At 40.0% G+C, this 14,355-nt stretch overlaps 1 protein-coding gene across 1 annotated transcript; it reads left to right on the top strand.

The window, feature by feature from the left end:
• Nucleotides 1-12,294: 12,294 nt before the first annotated feature.
• LOC113330509 (F-box/kelch-repeat protein At3g06240-like) lies at nucleotides 12,295-13,383 on the top strand. Its single transcript, XM_026577312.1, has one exon. The coding sequence runs from the start codon at nucleotides 12,295-12,297 to the stop codon at nucleotides 13,381-13,383; it is 1,089 nt and encodes a 362-aa protein (XP_026433097.1).
• The last annotated feature ends 972 nt before the right edge of the window (nucleotides 13,384-14,355 follow it).

Below are 14,355 nucleotides of genomic sequence, written 5' to 3'. Positions count from 1 at the left end.
TTTGCTTTCAGCAATTCTCCATTGGTCAAAGTTTGATTTTTCTTTTTAAACAAAACGTGAACAGGTCACATAATTTAAAAAAAAAAAATTGGTGAGTTGATAACTCACGTAACTTATATAAAAAAAAAACTTTTGCTCAAACGAGCATTCGTCTATAAAACGAGGGTCTTTACTATTTTTTGTAAAAGTCTACATGTTCCAAACAAAGTTCTGAAAGTTCACACATAAATTTTATCATGAACTACAAGTCTTTTCAAAATTCCTTTAACTCTAAAGATTGTTATTTACTGCTTCTACTACGAACAAACCTACGTTCCTAAAAGTATTTGTGAAGTTTCATGCTTTCAAGATAAATTTCGGTTTTCATGAACCCTCATAAAAAAAAAAAATCTCTACTGCAACTAGACCATGTCTATTCAATAATATATGTGTCTCTTTCATATTAGGGATTTTTGCTCGTTTCTTAAATTATTGAATGAACGTCCATACGTCTTTTCAAAAAGCAACAAAATTTCATAAAACCTACGCATACATGCACACATGGAATTTTGTTTTCAACAACTCATGGAAAATTCATGAAAACACCAAACACAAAAAAACAATTTACGCACCTGGTCGTTGCCGGCCGGAAACTGGCCGGACGGTCGTTGAACGCCGACGACTCTTTTCCCGGCGTGGCAAATTTTTCTCCTCATGTTGCTCAGACGTGAGGATGATGGACAGCTGGTCGGTCAAGTTTGGAAAATTAAAAAAAATAATTAGGGTCTCTTCCCTTTTATATCAAATTTATTTCCAAAACCTTATAAAACATGGGCTTCCTTTTTTGGACTCGGGCCCGTAAATCCTAAATCGACTAAAACTGGACTTCCCACCGACCAAATCAGAGATGCTTCATCTCTCCGTACTCACGGAATCGCACTCGATCAACTATAATAGTCCTCACCTGCACATTTGCTCGTACATGACACCATTGAAGTAAATCGAGGATTCTGAAAGTACCTTTGCACGACTGAATTCAAACCGCTGATCCCGTCGATTGAAAATCACCATTTAATGCTTACTTTGGAACATGACTGTCCCTTACTAAACAGGGGAGTTAATGTAGATGGTGGATTTTCAACAAAGGACAAAATCGTAAAATCATGATACATGTTTCTGACACGGCTTTAAGGCATGTGACGATTCATATTTTACGAAGCCATGATGAATATGCATTTCGGAAGGCCTCCACTAGCTGAGCGTTCGATACCTCGCATTTCATTATGCCCTCTATGTAGAATAATATAATTGGGAGGTTCTCCGTAAGATTGAGAGCAATAACGCCTTAAGGACGTCGGTGATACTCACTGTTCCCTGACTACATGAGAGAGACCCCCATCTACATAAAAGAATGATTAGGAGGTTCTACGTAAGATTGAGAGAAATAACGCTTTCAGGATGTCGGTGACACTCACTGTTCCCTGACTATGTAGAGAGACGTGTATGGACCCAGGCGGTTCTCCGTAAGATTGAGAGAAATAAATTCTTCAGGATATCGGCAACACTCGCTGATTCACTGACTATACATTAGAGATTAAATTCTACCGTGACATTCACCACTGACTTCCTAGAAGATAATCTATCTTATCTCATTACTCCTATTTCATGATCGAAATCGTAATAGATAAATGTATTACTCCGATTTCATGATCGAATCCGCGGATGATCTCATGAAATGGTAATAGATATTACTCCGATTTCATGGTCGAACCCATGGCTGGTCTCATGAAATGGTAGTATCACCACTTATTTTATTACTCCGATTTCATGATCGAATCCACGATCCCACGGAATGGTAATACCTATTTTATTATTCTGAATTCATGGTCGAATCCACGGATGATCATAAGGATTGATAATAAAAAACTACTCACTTTTTTTACTCAGTTTCATGAATCATTCTCCACTGAATTTCATAAATTAGTGATAAATACTCAACAATCGGGCATCTGGACTACCACTGAGTAAGCGCCATAAAATAGTGCAAGTGTACTCGACAATGATGCACGAACGAGCACCCAAATGCGCGAACGCACATCCAAAATATGGAAAAATGAGGAATCCTGCACAAAACAGGAGAGAGAAAATAGCAATATTAAAATAATGGAGAAGCGCCCATGGGCGGGCCCACCGGCTGGCCAGCCGTGCCCTAGCCGTGGCCAGTCCCTTGCTTCCTCCATTGTTTTTCCTTATTTTTGTTTTTTTCATAAACTCATGAAGACTCCTCCATCTCAGCAACTTTCCTAGTTTGAGCAAAACTCATGGTTTCTCCATATTTTGTGGTTTCCCCAATTTTGTGTAGTTTCACGAAAAATAATAATAAAAAATAGGGAAAGGTGTTGCGGGACCGGGCAACTTGGTCGGTCGTCCATGCCCTAGCGGTGGCCGGTCCCACACCTTGCAATCCCTTATTTTTTCATAAATTGTTATTTTTCTCATCTTGTGAAACTCCCCTGTTTGCAAAATCATGGTTTCTCCGTATTTTCTCAAATATTGCGCAAACCATGAAAATGCCAAAAGTCAACATGGTCACACGTCTGACTAGGATACTCACGAAAAATATATTAAAACATTATTATTTTAATGTTCACAAAATATTGATCAAAGGAGCATACTTTCTCATTCGAGCAAAATCGAGGATTTCAGTCAAAGATCGAACTCTTCTGAAAATCCGAAATATTGCTCAAACACACATCATAAAATGATGAAACTCTCATGACTGAGACACGAGCATTATGGAGACACGGGCACGCTCCCTTGACCGACCAAGGGAGGCTCTAAGGCTTGCAACGAGCTGGTCCCACACATTTTCACACTTTTGACCTAATTTGCGCAATTTCTCATATTGGATCCAAACTCTTCACAACCAACTCAGAGTTTGTGCAAACACCCATCAGCGGTCCCGCGACCGCTAAGTCTCATATTGGTCGGTCCCCAACTTTTCTATAATTAGGTTTTATCACCTAATGCTCAATCGAGCACTATTTCAATAAATGAGGAAACTGACATTTATTCGTCATTCCTTCATCGACTAGTCAACTCAAGACCCTGAAATACGCTCACTCGAGCAATTGGTCATCACATGGACGTTCACAGGCCCATGTGGTCGGTCCCTCCTTCGCTCATGACCTATTTTCAGCAATTCATCAATTAATGAGCAATCGATCAAAAATTGGGGTTTTAAACAAACGCTCAACAAATCATCATTCTGAGCAGTTCAAACGCTAAATAAATTCATATTGATCCAGCAAACAACATGCGGATTAATTATATAATATTTGGTAATCTACCAATATTTTAATTAATATTTTATTGGGTCACGGCACCAATAAATAATCCGTCAAATTGAGCAATCACTCAATTGCTCGAATATTGACCGAACTATCAATATTCAGTAATTCGTCGAATTGAGCAATACTTGCTCAATTGCCCAACTATCAATATTCAGTGGTTTATCAGTAATCCGTCGAATTGAGCAATCACTCAATTGCTCGAATATTGATCCAACTATCAATATTCAGTAATTCGTCGAATTGAGAAATAGTTGCTCAATTGCCTAGCTATCAATATTCAGTAATTCGCAATACTTGCTCAATTGCTCGAATAATTGATCCAACTATCAATACCCAGTAATTCGTCGAGCAATACTTGCTCAGCTACTCGAATGTTCCTCTGAGCAATTCGTCATTCATGCTCAATTCAACAAAACCTAGACTCATTGTCTAAATCAGTCAACGTGACTAATTAAATGCACGTCTATCATGCAGACTCCATGATTTGTGAGACATCAATCACGTCACAAATGGGGGATATCATTTAGGTTTTGGTTTGGCGTCCTATAACACGTGGATTCATCCACAACGAGAAATGTGAGTAAGTCATGTCAACGGTTGAAGGAGTTAGCAAAGTAGTTAGTGAGTGATAAACCAAGTCTAAGCACGACCTGGAACTGGTTTCACCACGATCTCCCATTTCCCCACTCTTTCACTCAAAAAACCGTCACGCTTACATGGATCAGGGTGTTCATCATTCTTGCAACATAAATAAGTCCAAAATCGAGGACAACGGACAACATTATCATCATCGATATTCGTCTACAAAAAACTCGATTAAAAACTTATTCACAGAACTCAATTTTAGCAGTTCACCAAAAATTGCAGAAACCTTCAACACATCCAGAATCCTTGATCATCACTGATCCCACACAATTCGCAGCTTCCCTCCTACAGATCAAGCCATCTCCCTCTTTGCGACCGAATTGACTCTGGAACGGCCATTGACTTGGTTTAGGCCGGAGTCCTACAAATTGATATCTCGAATCTAAGCACTCCCTTTCAAGTGCATCTGTGTGAGGTTGAGCAGTTTGGCCGGTTCGAGGAATCTCCATTGCACGATGATTTCCTCATTCCCTAAAAAACCAGCAAACCGTTTTTCCCCATCCACATCGAGAAATCAATCTGTACAATCCTGTCCTAAACCAAGAAATGGACGTTCCAGGATTTCTTCGGTCACAAAGTGAAGGAGAAGGGTTGGTCTTAGGGAGGGAAGCGAATAAAGTGTTGAGACCAGAATAGTTGATTCTGAAGGTGTGGTTTATTTACGACTTGTATCAGAAAGTAGAACTGGCTAGCAGGATGGAAATCTAGCAGGTGATTTCTGGATACTGTGTTATTCTCTGACCAAAACTTGTCATTTGGTGGAAATAGGTGAAACCTATTTATACAAGTCGTAGTAAAACGTACCCTGGTCTCGTAGGAAGTGAAAACGATTGAGTAGCGGAAGAGTGGAGTAACGTGTAACGTCAGAATTTATGCTTCCATGATGAAGGAAACATTTACACCATTACTTCTTGCTATTGCTAACCGCCCTTATTCATGACACTTTCTTGTAACGGGGGTATTGCACGTCGCACGCTGCAAACCATCAGACCAATACCCTGATGAGTATCCCCAGTTTGTGACATGTTTGATGTCTCGAGTGTTTTCGTGGAAAACATGTAGCACTTTGCTACGTGTGGCAATTTAAAATTAAGAGGCTTACCGCAGAAAAATAGCATGTGATGATGTTAGGCTTGTCTTGGCTGGTCGCCTGAAACTTGCCACAAGCCTGCCGTCTTGGTGGCGAACTTTGATGGCTGAGATTGCATCTCATGATGAAGGGTAGCCGTTGATTATGGCTACCTTCTGTTGGCGCCTGGTAATAGCGCAATGGCACCTTTGGTGCATGCCAGTGGCATTGAAGCATGGCTGGAATGGCTCGTGCATGTCAGTGGCCTGGTGGTGCAAGTGGCGTCTGGCATAGCCATGGACACTAGATTTAAGCGGCGGGTCTCCTAAAAGTTACCCCAAGTCTGTCGGTTCGGTGGCAAACATGGATGGTTGTGATCGCATCTCATGAGGAAGGGTAGCCATTGATTATGTATACCTTCTGTTGGTGCCTGGTAAAGGCACAATGGCACCTTTGGTGCATGCCAGCGGCATAACATCATGGCGGGCATGGCTCGTGCATGCCAGTGACACGGAGGAATGGATGGCATAGTTTGTGCATGCCAGCGGCATGATGGTGTAAGTGGCGCCTGGCGTAGCCATGGCCACGAGATTTAGGCGGCTGGTCGCCTAAAAGTTTCCACAAGTCTGTCAGTTTGTTGGCGAACTTGGATGGCTGAGATTTGTAATTCAGGAGAGAGGGTGGCCGTTGATTATGGCCATATCTTGTTGTATAGCAAAGTGGCGCCATTAGTACAGTGGCGTCACCGTGGCATTGTGGCGTGTTCACGCCTGTTGCGTTGTAGCATGGACAAAACTAGGATTTGGCTCCGTGGCGAAAGTTAGGGCTTGGCGGCATGGCCAACGCTAGGATTTGGAGATGTGGCCAAAGTTATGGCTTGGCGGCGTGGACAAGGCTAAGATTTGGCGTCGTGGCCAAAGTTATGGCTTGGTGGAATGGACAAGGCTAAGATTTGGCGTTGTGGACAAAGTTAGGGCTTGGCGGCGTGGCCAAGGCTAGGATTTGACGCCATGGCCAAAGTTAGGGCTTGGCGGCGTGGCCAAGGCAAGGATTTGGCACCGTGGAAAAAGTTAGGGCTTGGCGGCATGGACAAGTCTAAATTGGCTCGTGGCATGTTGTGGACTATGACCAAAAATTAGGGCTTCAGCTAATGCTACTGAAGCAAAAGTCTTGTTTCGATCATGAAATCCTAATTGGATTCCATTATGGCATTGGCCACGAACATAAAGTGGATTAACACGTAGTGGCGTCATTTGTGGAACATTGGCATGTTACTACGGCAGAGTGGCATGTTGGCATGCCGACTAATTTTTTGTGGCAGGGCGCGTTTGGATTTCCAGTTAGTATGGTGGCGCGGCAGGGTGCGTTTGGCCTTTAATGTATGGCAGCCAGTTTAGAGCGACTTGATTGGTCAAGAAAAGGGGTTCGTCCAAACATAAGGCGCGACCACACCTCTAGTGCTTATGACGCATTTAAAGTGACCCGTTTGGTCGGTAGTAAGGAGAGGGACCGGCCAAGCATGGGCGTGGCTACACTTCTGGTGTGAGTGTGGCGGCTTTAGAGCAACCTGATTGGTTGATGGGAAATGGGGCCAGCTAGTATAGGCCCAGTCACAACTTATGTGCATGTGGCGGGTTTAAGGCGACCTGATTGGTCGAGGGAAATAGGGCCGGTTTAGGATGGGGCGTGGCCAATGGAAAGTGGCGCCATATGGCCTAAGGCATGACCACGCCTCCCTTTGCTGCCGCGGATCCCTGTTTTCTGATTCTGGGCAAGGTTTTGCACCTACTGATCCATTGCGGATTAATTACCTAGTTTGCCTAGGCTTACTTTCGACAAGCAAGGTCTAGTATACTGCGCAATGCGTAAAAGTAATTGGTTGAGTTCTATATGTTGACACAGAGTTCTTTAAGTTCATTTTCAGAGAGCAGCATGCTTTCTGATTGAATACCTTATGCAAAGACCTTATCCTTGATATTTGGAAATTCGTGCTACTCTGCTGCGAGTGAACACAAATTTTCATGCCATATCAAGGGTTTAGCCGGGGGAACATAGTATAGAAAACATTCAAAGAAACTTATATTAGGTGACTATAGGCAAGGCGCCGAAATTTACAGAACATCTGGGATGGTTGTTACATGCGCCAGTCTGGATAAATTTCATGTAAGTATATTGAACGTCTCAATAAACGTGCCGGAGGAGAGGCTGACACTCATGGCTCCGTTTTCTTACAGAGTGACGTCACATCAGATGTATGGTTTTACAATTCTAACCCTAAGCTAAAAACCACCATCAACACCTCCAAAAAGTGCTCCAAATCTTCACGAGTGATGAAACTTGATGGATCCTTCGCCGGTGGGTTGTCTGCAGCCTTGCGGACTTCATCATCTTCCAGGATGTGGATTGTGGATATTTCAGGATCAACAACTGAGGATGTTTCCTTAGATTTTCCTTTTTCCGGCTGACGTTAGGGTTGAGCTTGTTCAGGTATCAACTTGTCTGTGAGAGTCTTGAGATAAGTGCATAACTCTTTCTGTGTTGTAAACATGTTTGTTTGATTCTTGCGCAAAAACTTCATGTTAGAATATTGATCGGTTGAACCAACTAGCGTTGGTATGTCAAGTTAGTTGTCAAAATGCATTCTTGATTTAGCATACTAAAGATAGTTTTAGACTAGATTAAGTCTAAGAAGTAGAATCGAAGCTATCCTTGAAGGATGAAGTTTGAAGACTACAAGAAGACATCAACAAGTACTTCATCAACAAAGGTATGTGATAATTGATTTCATTTGGATTCTTGTTCAATTCTACCTTTCTAATCTATCCAAACAAATGCTCACTATATGGAACAATTCCTATGACGGTAAATGTACATTTATGTATCTATACTCGAGGTTATTTGATCCAAGACTTTTGTGACCATAACCTTTATCTATGGAAAGGTTCTCATGTTATAATGAATGAGATTACGAATTCAACGAGACAAGAATCACTCAATTCCGAGTTATAACGATGAAGTTATGAGTGATTTATTAAAGTAACAATTATAAGTGTTGATGTAAATGTTATAGTTCGTTCGTAGGCAACAATCCACAAACTGTTTGTAACAGTTCACAGACTTGAAGCCCAATTACGTGACAAAAAATACGAAAATATGATAAGACGAAATCAAGAGTAATGACTACCTGCAGTTTTGTCGCCCAACCAAAAACAATACCCTGGGGCAAGGATAAGACCTATTAATAGGGGGATGTTGATTAAAACCTCTACTTAGGGGGGCATGATAATACCTTAACGAAAAACCCTCAGACCCATAATATTAACATTATTGTTTTACAACATAGGGATTCATAAGGAACGCGCAAAGAAAAAAGGGGGACGGACAAATAAAGTGCGGTCAAATAACCAAACAAACAACAGAGGAAGGTATGGGTTTAAACTTTCATGACAAAACGAAATTATCGCCTACTAACAAACCTATATATTAAAAAAAAAAAGGTGATCATACACCTACTGATATATTCAAAGGCGAAGAACAGAGACAAGTATGGGAATAAAATAGGTAAGAGAGGTGTTATTATCCTTTTCAGAAAAATAAGACATGGAAATAATAAAGGATATCAAATCTAAAATAGATAGAAACATAGAAAATAGAAATATACTTTCCTTGTCTGCAATTAAACACATGTAATACAGAATTAAGAAAAGAGGAGTGTTTAGAATCCATGCCCCTCAAGCTTGGGAGCGCCCAGTCACACAAAAACAGAAGAAGAAAAAAGGTTCATATTTGAAACAAAAGTTTAAAGATTATCCTGAGACACATCTTGGTCTTGTGCGGAGATTTCATCATCAAGATTCATATCCTTAGAAAACTCACCACCAACTCCACCTTCCTTAAGATGATCCTCTTGAAGATAAGGGTCTTCATCATCTTCCTCGCTCTCATTATACTCATCACTCTCAGATTCAGAGATTTCATCATCAAGATTCGTATCCTTAGCAAACTCACCACCAACTCCACCTTCTTTGGGATGATCCTCTTGAAGATAAGGGTCTTCATCATCTTCCTCGCTCTCATTATACTCATCACTCTCAGATTCACGAAGCACTTCATCAGCAGGAACTTCAGGAGGCACCAAATCTAATAAGGTGATAAGCACGACTGATATGGTATGCAAGATTGGACTTAATAAAAATATCACGTGCGACACTTTTATTGGTATTCTCCACAGCAACCTCCATCAATCTCTGAAGATAAGAACATTTCCTTCTCGCCTTTTCAACAACGCCCTCGGTCACCGCGTTCTTTTCGCTCCTTCGAAAGGTCGGACTTCAATTTATTGATGGTAAGCTGATGTGACTCATCATATACTACAAAGGCTTAAAAGTTCGAATTAAAAAAAGAGCAAAAAAATAAGGAGGAGTGAGGAAATTCCAAATAAAGATAAAAGCTGAGGCAGTCAGCTCAATGTGAATACCTTTCCTCTGAGAAGTTAGATGATGGGATAAGGCAAGACCGTTATTTTTAATTATCTCCATACACTTATTAAAATCATCACAAACCAAGCCTTGAAGGAGGGATCGAATCCTTTGCTCTCTTTGGGAAAGAGCGTTATTTTCCTTTACTAACTTATCATAGGAACTTTCAAGTTTCTTATATGATATTCTCGGAGTTGGTTTATATTCAAAGTTACATTTATTTTGCTCTGAATAATCTTCTCATTCTCGAAAGTTACTTTCTTTACCTCTTCATCACCTTGATTTTTCAAAGCGCGAAGAGATTCTTCCTGAGTAGTGCAAGTCTTTTGAAGAATGAGATAGTGTCGCGTAAACATCGTCTTTTCCTTTATAAAGGAACGCTTCTCTTCAGCAAGGGTTCGATTTTCATCTCACAAAGTTCAATTTCTTAAACTAGAGCTATATAATAATCCTGAAAGATTGGTTACTTGGGAACCTAGAAAGTCAGATTGATTACACAGATAAAGATTTTCATTCTTTAGATTATCGATTTGGTCAAGCATGTACGATGGTTATTGATTAATTGACTCAGTTGATTTTGCAACCTCTCATTTTCTGCAAAAGTGTCATCAACGGAATATTGATAACTAAACCTTTCCATGACACGCTTCTGCTTTAAGTCTTTACATGTGCGCGAGAAATTCAAAAAATGAGCCTAAGCACGACAAAGTTCAGAAACAATAATTGGAGAAAGTACATTACCTTTGAGCTCTTGATTTTTGGAAAGAATATTTTCAGATACAATAGATTCAGCTAAAAGATCCCCCTTTATCTTGGAAACCTGTTGAGAAAGTTCTTGGATGGTGTTGCTAGATTCATAGAATCCTTCAATTTGGATAATGCGACGACAAGATTCCTAAGAAAAGATAACACATAATATAATGGCGCGATAAGATAGCGCAAGTAGAAGATATAAATGCAAGAACACATACCAAGCGTTCAAAAGAGAGATTAACACTTGGGCCCAATTGAGAGAAAATCTCATTCCTAGTTGACTTGTTTGGAGAAGACTCACACAACAGCTTAGCAAGGGCGTCACAAATTCGAGATCGAGAAGGATCATCACAGGAAGATCGAGCACCATTAATAATTTCCAGCAGTAACTTAACTCCAGAATCAGCCCATTCAAGAACATCATCATTAGTAGAGGAAGTCTCAAGGGAAGGAGACGTAACCATGGTAAGTGGAGAAGCGGAAACAACAACACCATTCGGAGAAGTAGTAGTATCATCCTTTTAGGGAGCGATAACATTCTCAGGAATGGAGGCGGTGGTATCCTTCAAAGATGCAGTGGAATCCTTCAAAGACGCGGTGAAATCCTCAGTAAGATATCTAGTTCTATTAGAGGTCAACAGAAGAAGAAAGAGAGGCAAGATCAATATTAATAGCAGTGGGGGTGATTGAAGTGTGAGGCAATGGAGTAATGACACCAAACTTATATAAGACCACAGGAAAATAAACAGTTGTATCAATTTTGGAAGCGAGACAAACATTTTTAACCCTTCGCTTTTCACGGTTAGCATCTCCTTCAGCATCCTTCACACAGCAAAACTGATAAGAAACAAAGGCAACAATATTGTTTTTTTTTCAAAGGTGAAAAACATATGTAAAGGGTATTTCTTACTTCTTTGTTGTGCGAAGGTTTCCTTTTATGAGACTCGCTGCCTCCTAAACCCGAAGGAGGTTTAGGGTTTGCCACTTTAAGAATAGTATAACGATACATGAAGAACCAACTAACCTGCTAGGTGGATCCATGAATCAGAAAAGGATCAGCACAAAAGATGGTTTTGAGAAGATGAAGAAAATTTACAGAGTGGAGAAGAAGGAAAAGTAAAGTAAATCTCTTTCCTCACCAAAATTATTAAAATAAGATAATTGTCGAAAAGTGGAAAACGCTCAAATAGGAAGACGTTTCAGTCAAAAGGGAGATGTCCAACACGATATATTTACGCGTCTATATGACAAGCCCAAGTACTCCCGTGAGTTATCCCTGTGATATTGACGTCTTTGACACAATTCAGCTCTCTAATGGAGGTGTCGTCCTTATTTTCTCCCTGACTGCCCCTTCAAGGAAGCTTACCCCTAACGGGTTAGGTTAGGCTCTTCCCCCGGTGATATCAACAATCAGTTATTTTCGTAACCTCTTATCCCTCCACTGATATGATTTATGGTTACGAGATCGCACCCTAGGTGGGATTTCTCGAGGACCGAGCGTATCATAGTCAGGACTTCTCAAGAATGGCTGGAAACGCTCCAGATGCCCCAGACACGCTTGGATCAACCGTGTACCGTGGTGCTTTTATGGAGTTTCTACCCTCCTAAGGAGAGAGCTTATTAACCTGGACTTGTGACCCATCTAAATAGAAGTGGAATCTAATATCTTCATTTGTCTAAATGTCCTTCCACCACCACATATCCATATATATGGATCATGAAAGAACAAATTCATTGGTCTGCTTAGAACAAGACTTTTGGTGGAGCTTCTCAAAGTTTGACTTTTAACGCCACCTATACATTTGGTGGAGTGTATGATAACACGACGTTTTGAGCCCCTAAATGACAATGTCAACGGGTATAGAGTTGACTTTGTATGATTACCATTTCTAATATCAAATTTTGGACATTCTCTGCTGTTTTCTTTTTTATATCTCTCTTCGTTATTCATCACTGAAACATTGAATCAAAGCAAAAGCCTTGGGTGATTTGGTTCTCTTAAAGTAACCGAAGATCAATGAGAAACCATTTTGTTTTGAATTTGCTCAACAAGGGAGCAACGTCTAAGCTTCCAGAAAATGTAATCATCAACATACTTGTGAGGTTACCGGCAAAGTCAACATTACGATTCAGGTGCGTATGCAAGCAATGGCTTAAGTTAACTAGTGATCATGATTTTATTAAACTGCACTTCGAAATTGCTACTGAAAATGGAAACTTAAGACTCATGGTTGGTAGAGAAAACATGTATTCTACAAATTTAGGTTCAATATTTCATAATGTAAATCGTTCAAAAAAAATATTCCATAAGGAAGTTCTGGAGATCGATTACCCGTTCAAAGCTAGACGTTGGGGGATGTCTGTAGTGGGTTCTTGCAACGGGTTGCTTTGCGTAGCTAATCTTGCACAGCAGATTTGCATTTGGAACCCGTTAACAAACATGTACAAAGTAGTATCATCATTGTCTCTTGACGTACTGGGTTGTCATGGTAACATTCTTGGATTCAAATATGGATTTTGCTATGATTCTCATGCCGAGGAGTACAAAGTTGTAAGAATTATTGATCTCGAATATGATTTTTCTGTAATTGAGGTCTATGTAGAGGGATCGAATACATTTGAAGCGTATACACGCATACCTTTTAGCTTTACTTTTGGAGATGTATTCGGGGTGCTTGTAAATGGAAATCTTCATTGGATAGGAAATCATCGTTCTGGATCAGGGAGCCTTATACTTGCATTCCGTATTAGAGATGAATCATTTGCGGAGCTGCCACTGCCAGAAAATGTGAAAGATCTGTCGCGGGTTTCGATTGGTGTATTGGGTGGGGATCTTTGCTTAACGGACTATCGTCCTCATACGTTCAGTATTGATGTATGGGTATTGAAGGTAAGCGTACGTGGAGAAACCAGTTCTTGGAGTGTATCCCTAACGATTCACTTACCATTTACTACGGCATCGCTATCATTGGTCGGTGTGAAGCTGCTACATTCCTTCAAGAATGGCGAAATTTTGCTCAGGAGGGATGCGAATACCTTGCTACTATATCACCCGACGGACGTCGAGCCTAGAATTGTAAAGATCCGTGGCATTCCTGATGCGTAAGTCATTTTTGATCATGTTTTTGATGTTTCCTTATCTAGGCAAGATATCTATTACTCCAAACATATTTGATTACCATATTAAAGTGTTTGTGATTCCTTCCTGAATTAAAATGTGATTTATTCACATAAATACAATATTTGCTAATTAATTATTTATTTAATTATTTTGCGTAACTTAGGAAAGACTCCCAAAATTAGGAGAGTCTTGAAAAAGGAAAATAGCTTTGCGTAGCTCTCAAGTTACCTTTCACTATAAGTAAAGGGTCTGTGAGTGCTACACATTTGTCATCCCCTTTGGAAAATTGGTGTAAGCTCATAAAGTTGTTTTTCATGTCTTCTGTTCTTCGTGAACAAGAGTGAGATAAAAGTCTTTGTATTGGGGATCACAAAGCCGAGTTGAGTTTAATCTTCGTGATTGATTATACAAATTGTAACCTAGGTTTTTCACCTCTTGTCTATTATAAGGTTTTCTCTTCTGATATAAAACCATTCAAGAGTTTTTGATCATAACCCTAGGTTTTGATAGATTTCAGTTTCCGATCGTATACCAACACTTGCTAGTCGAAATCGGAAGCTAGAAAAAAAACTTCGATTAAGGTATCTCGTAAAAATACTTAAGAAGTTTTAAACAAGATATCTCTAGATTTATTCTAGTTGTTCTTGTTATAGAATTATTAGGGTTTTCTTAACTTGGAAATTGATCTTTGGAATCTCCCAAGTTTACTTACGAAAATCAGGTTCACGGACTCCTTGTGTGTACGCATATTGATTGTAAGTTAAAACCATAATCTACAAGTTTGTTTCGGTATCTCTACTTTTATCTGGTAGATGTTCGAAACAATCACAAGATTTCCAAAACCTTGATTTACATCTAAAGGGAAATCAAATCGGTGTTTTGTGAGAACAAAAGATCAAAAAATATCAACCGTGTTGTATCTTTTGAAGAGAACTTTGTTCTGCCAGAAGATTTTCG

Source organism: Papaver somniferum, unplaced genomic scaffold, assembly GCF_003573695.1.
Source record: "Papaver somniferum cultivar HN1 unplaced genomic scaffold, ASM357369v1 unplaced-scaffold_118, whole genome shotgun sequence".
Classification (NCBI taxonomy): domain Eukaryota; kingdom Viridiplantae; phylum Streptophyta; class Magnoliopsida; order Ranunculales; family Papaveraceae; genus Papaver; species Papaver somniferum.
This window is presented reverse-complemented; position numbering and strand designations above follow the sequence as displayed.

What these genes read in the sequence shown, in the direction of transcription:
- LOC113330509 (XM_026577312.1), top strand. Translation starts at nt 12,295, where the DNA reads ATGAGAAACCATTTTGTTTTGAATTTGCTCAACAAGGGAGCAACGTCT.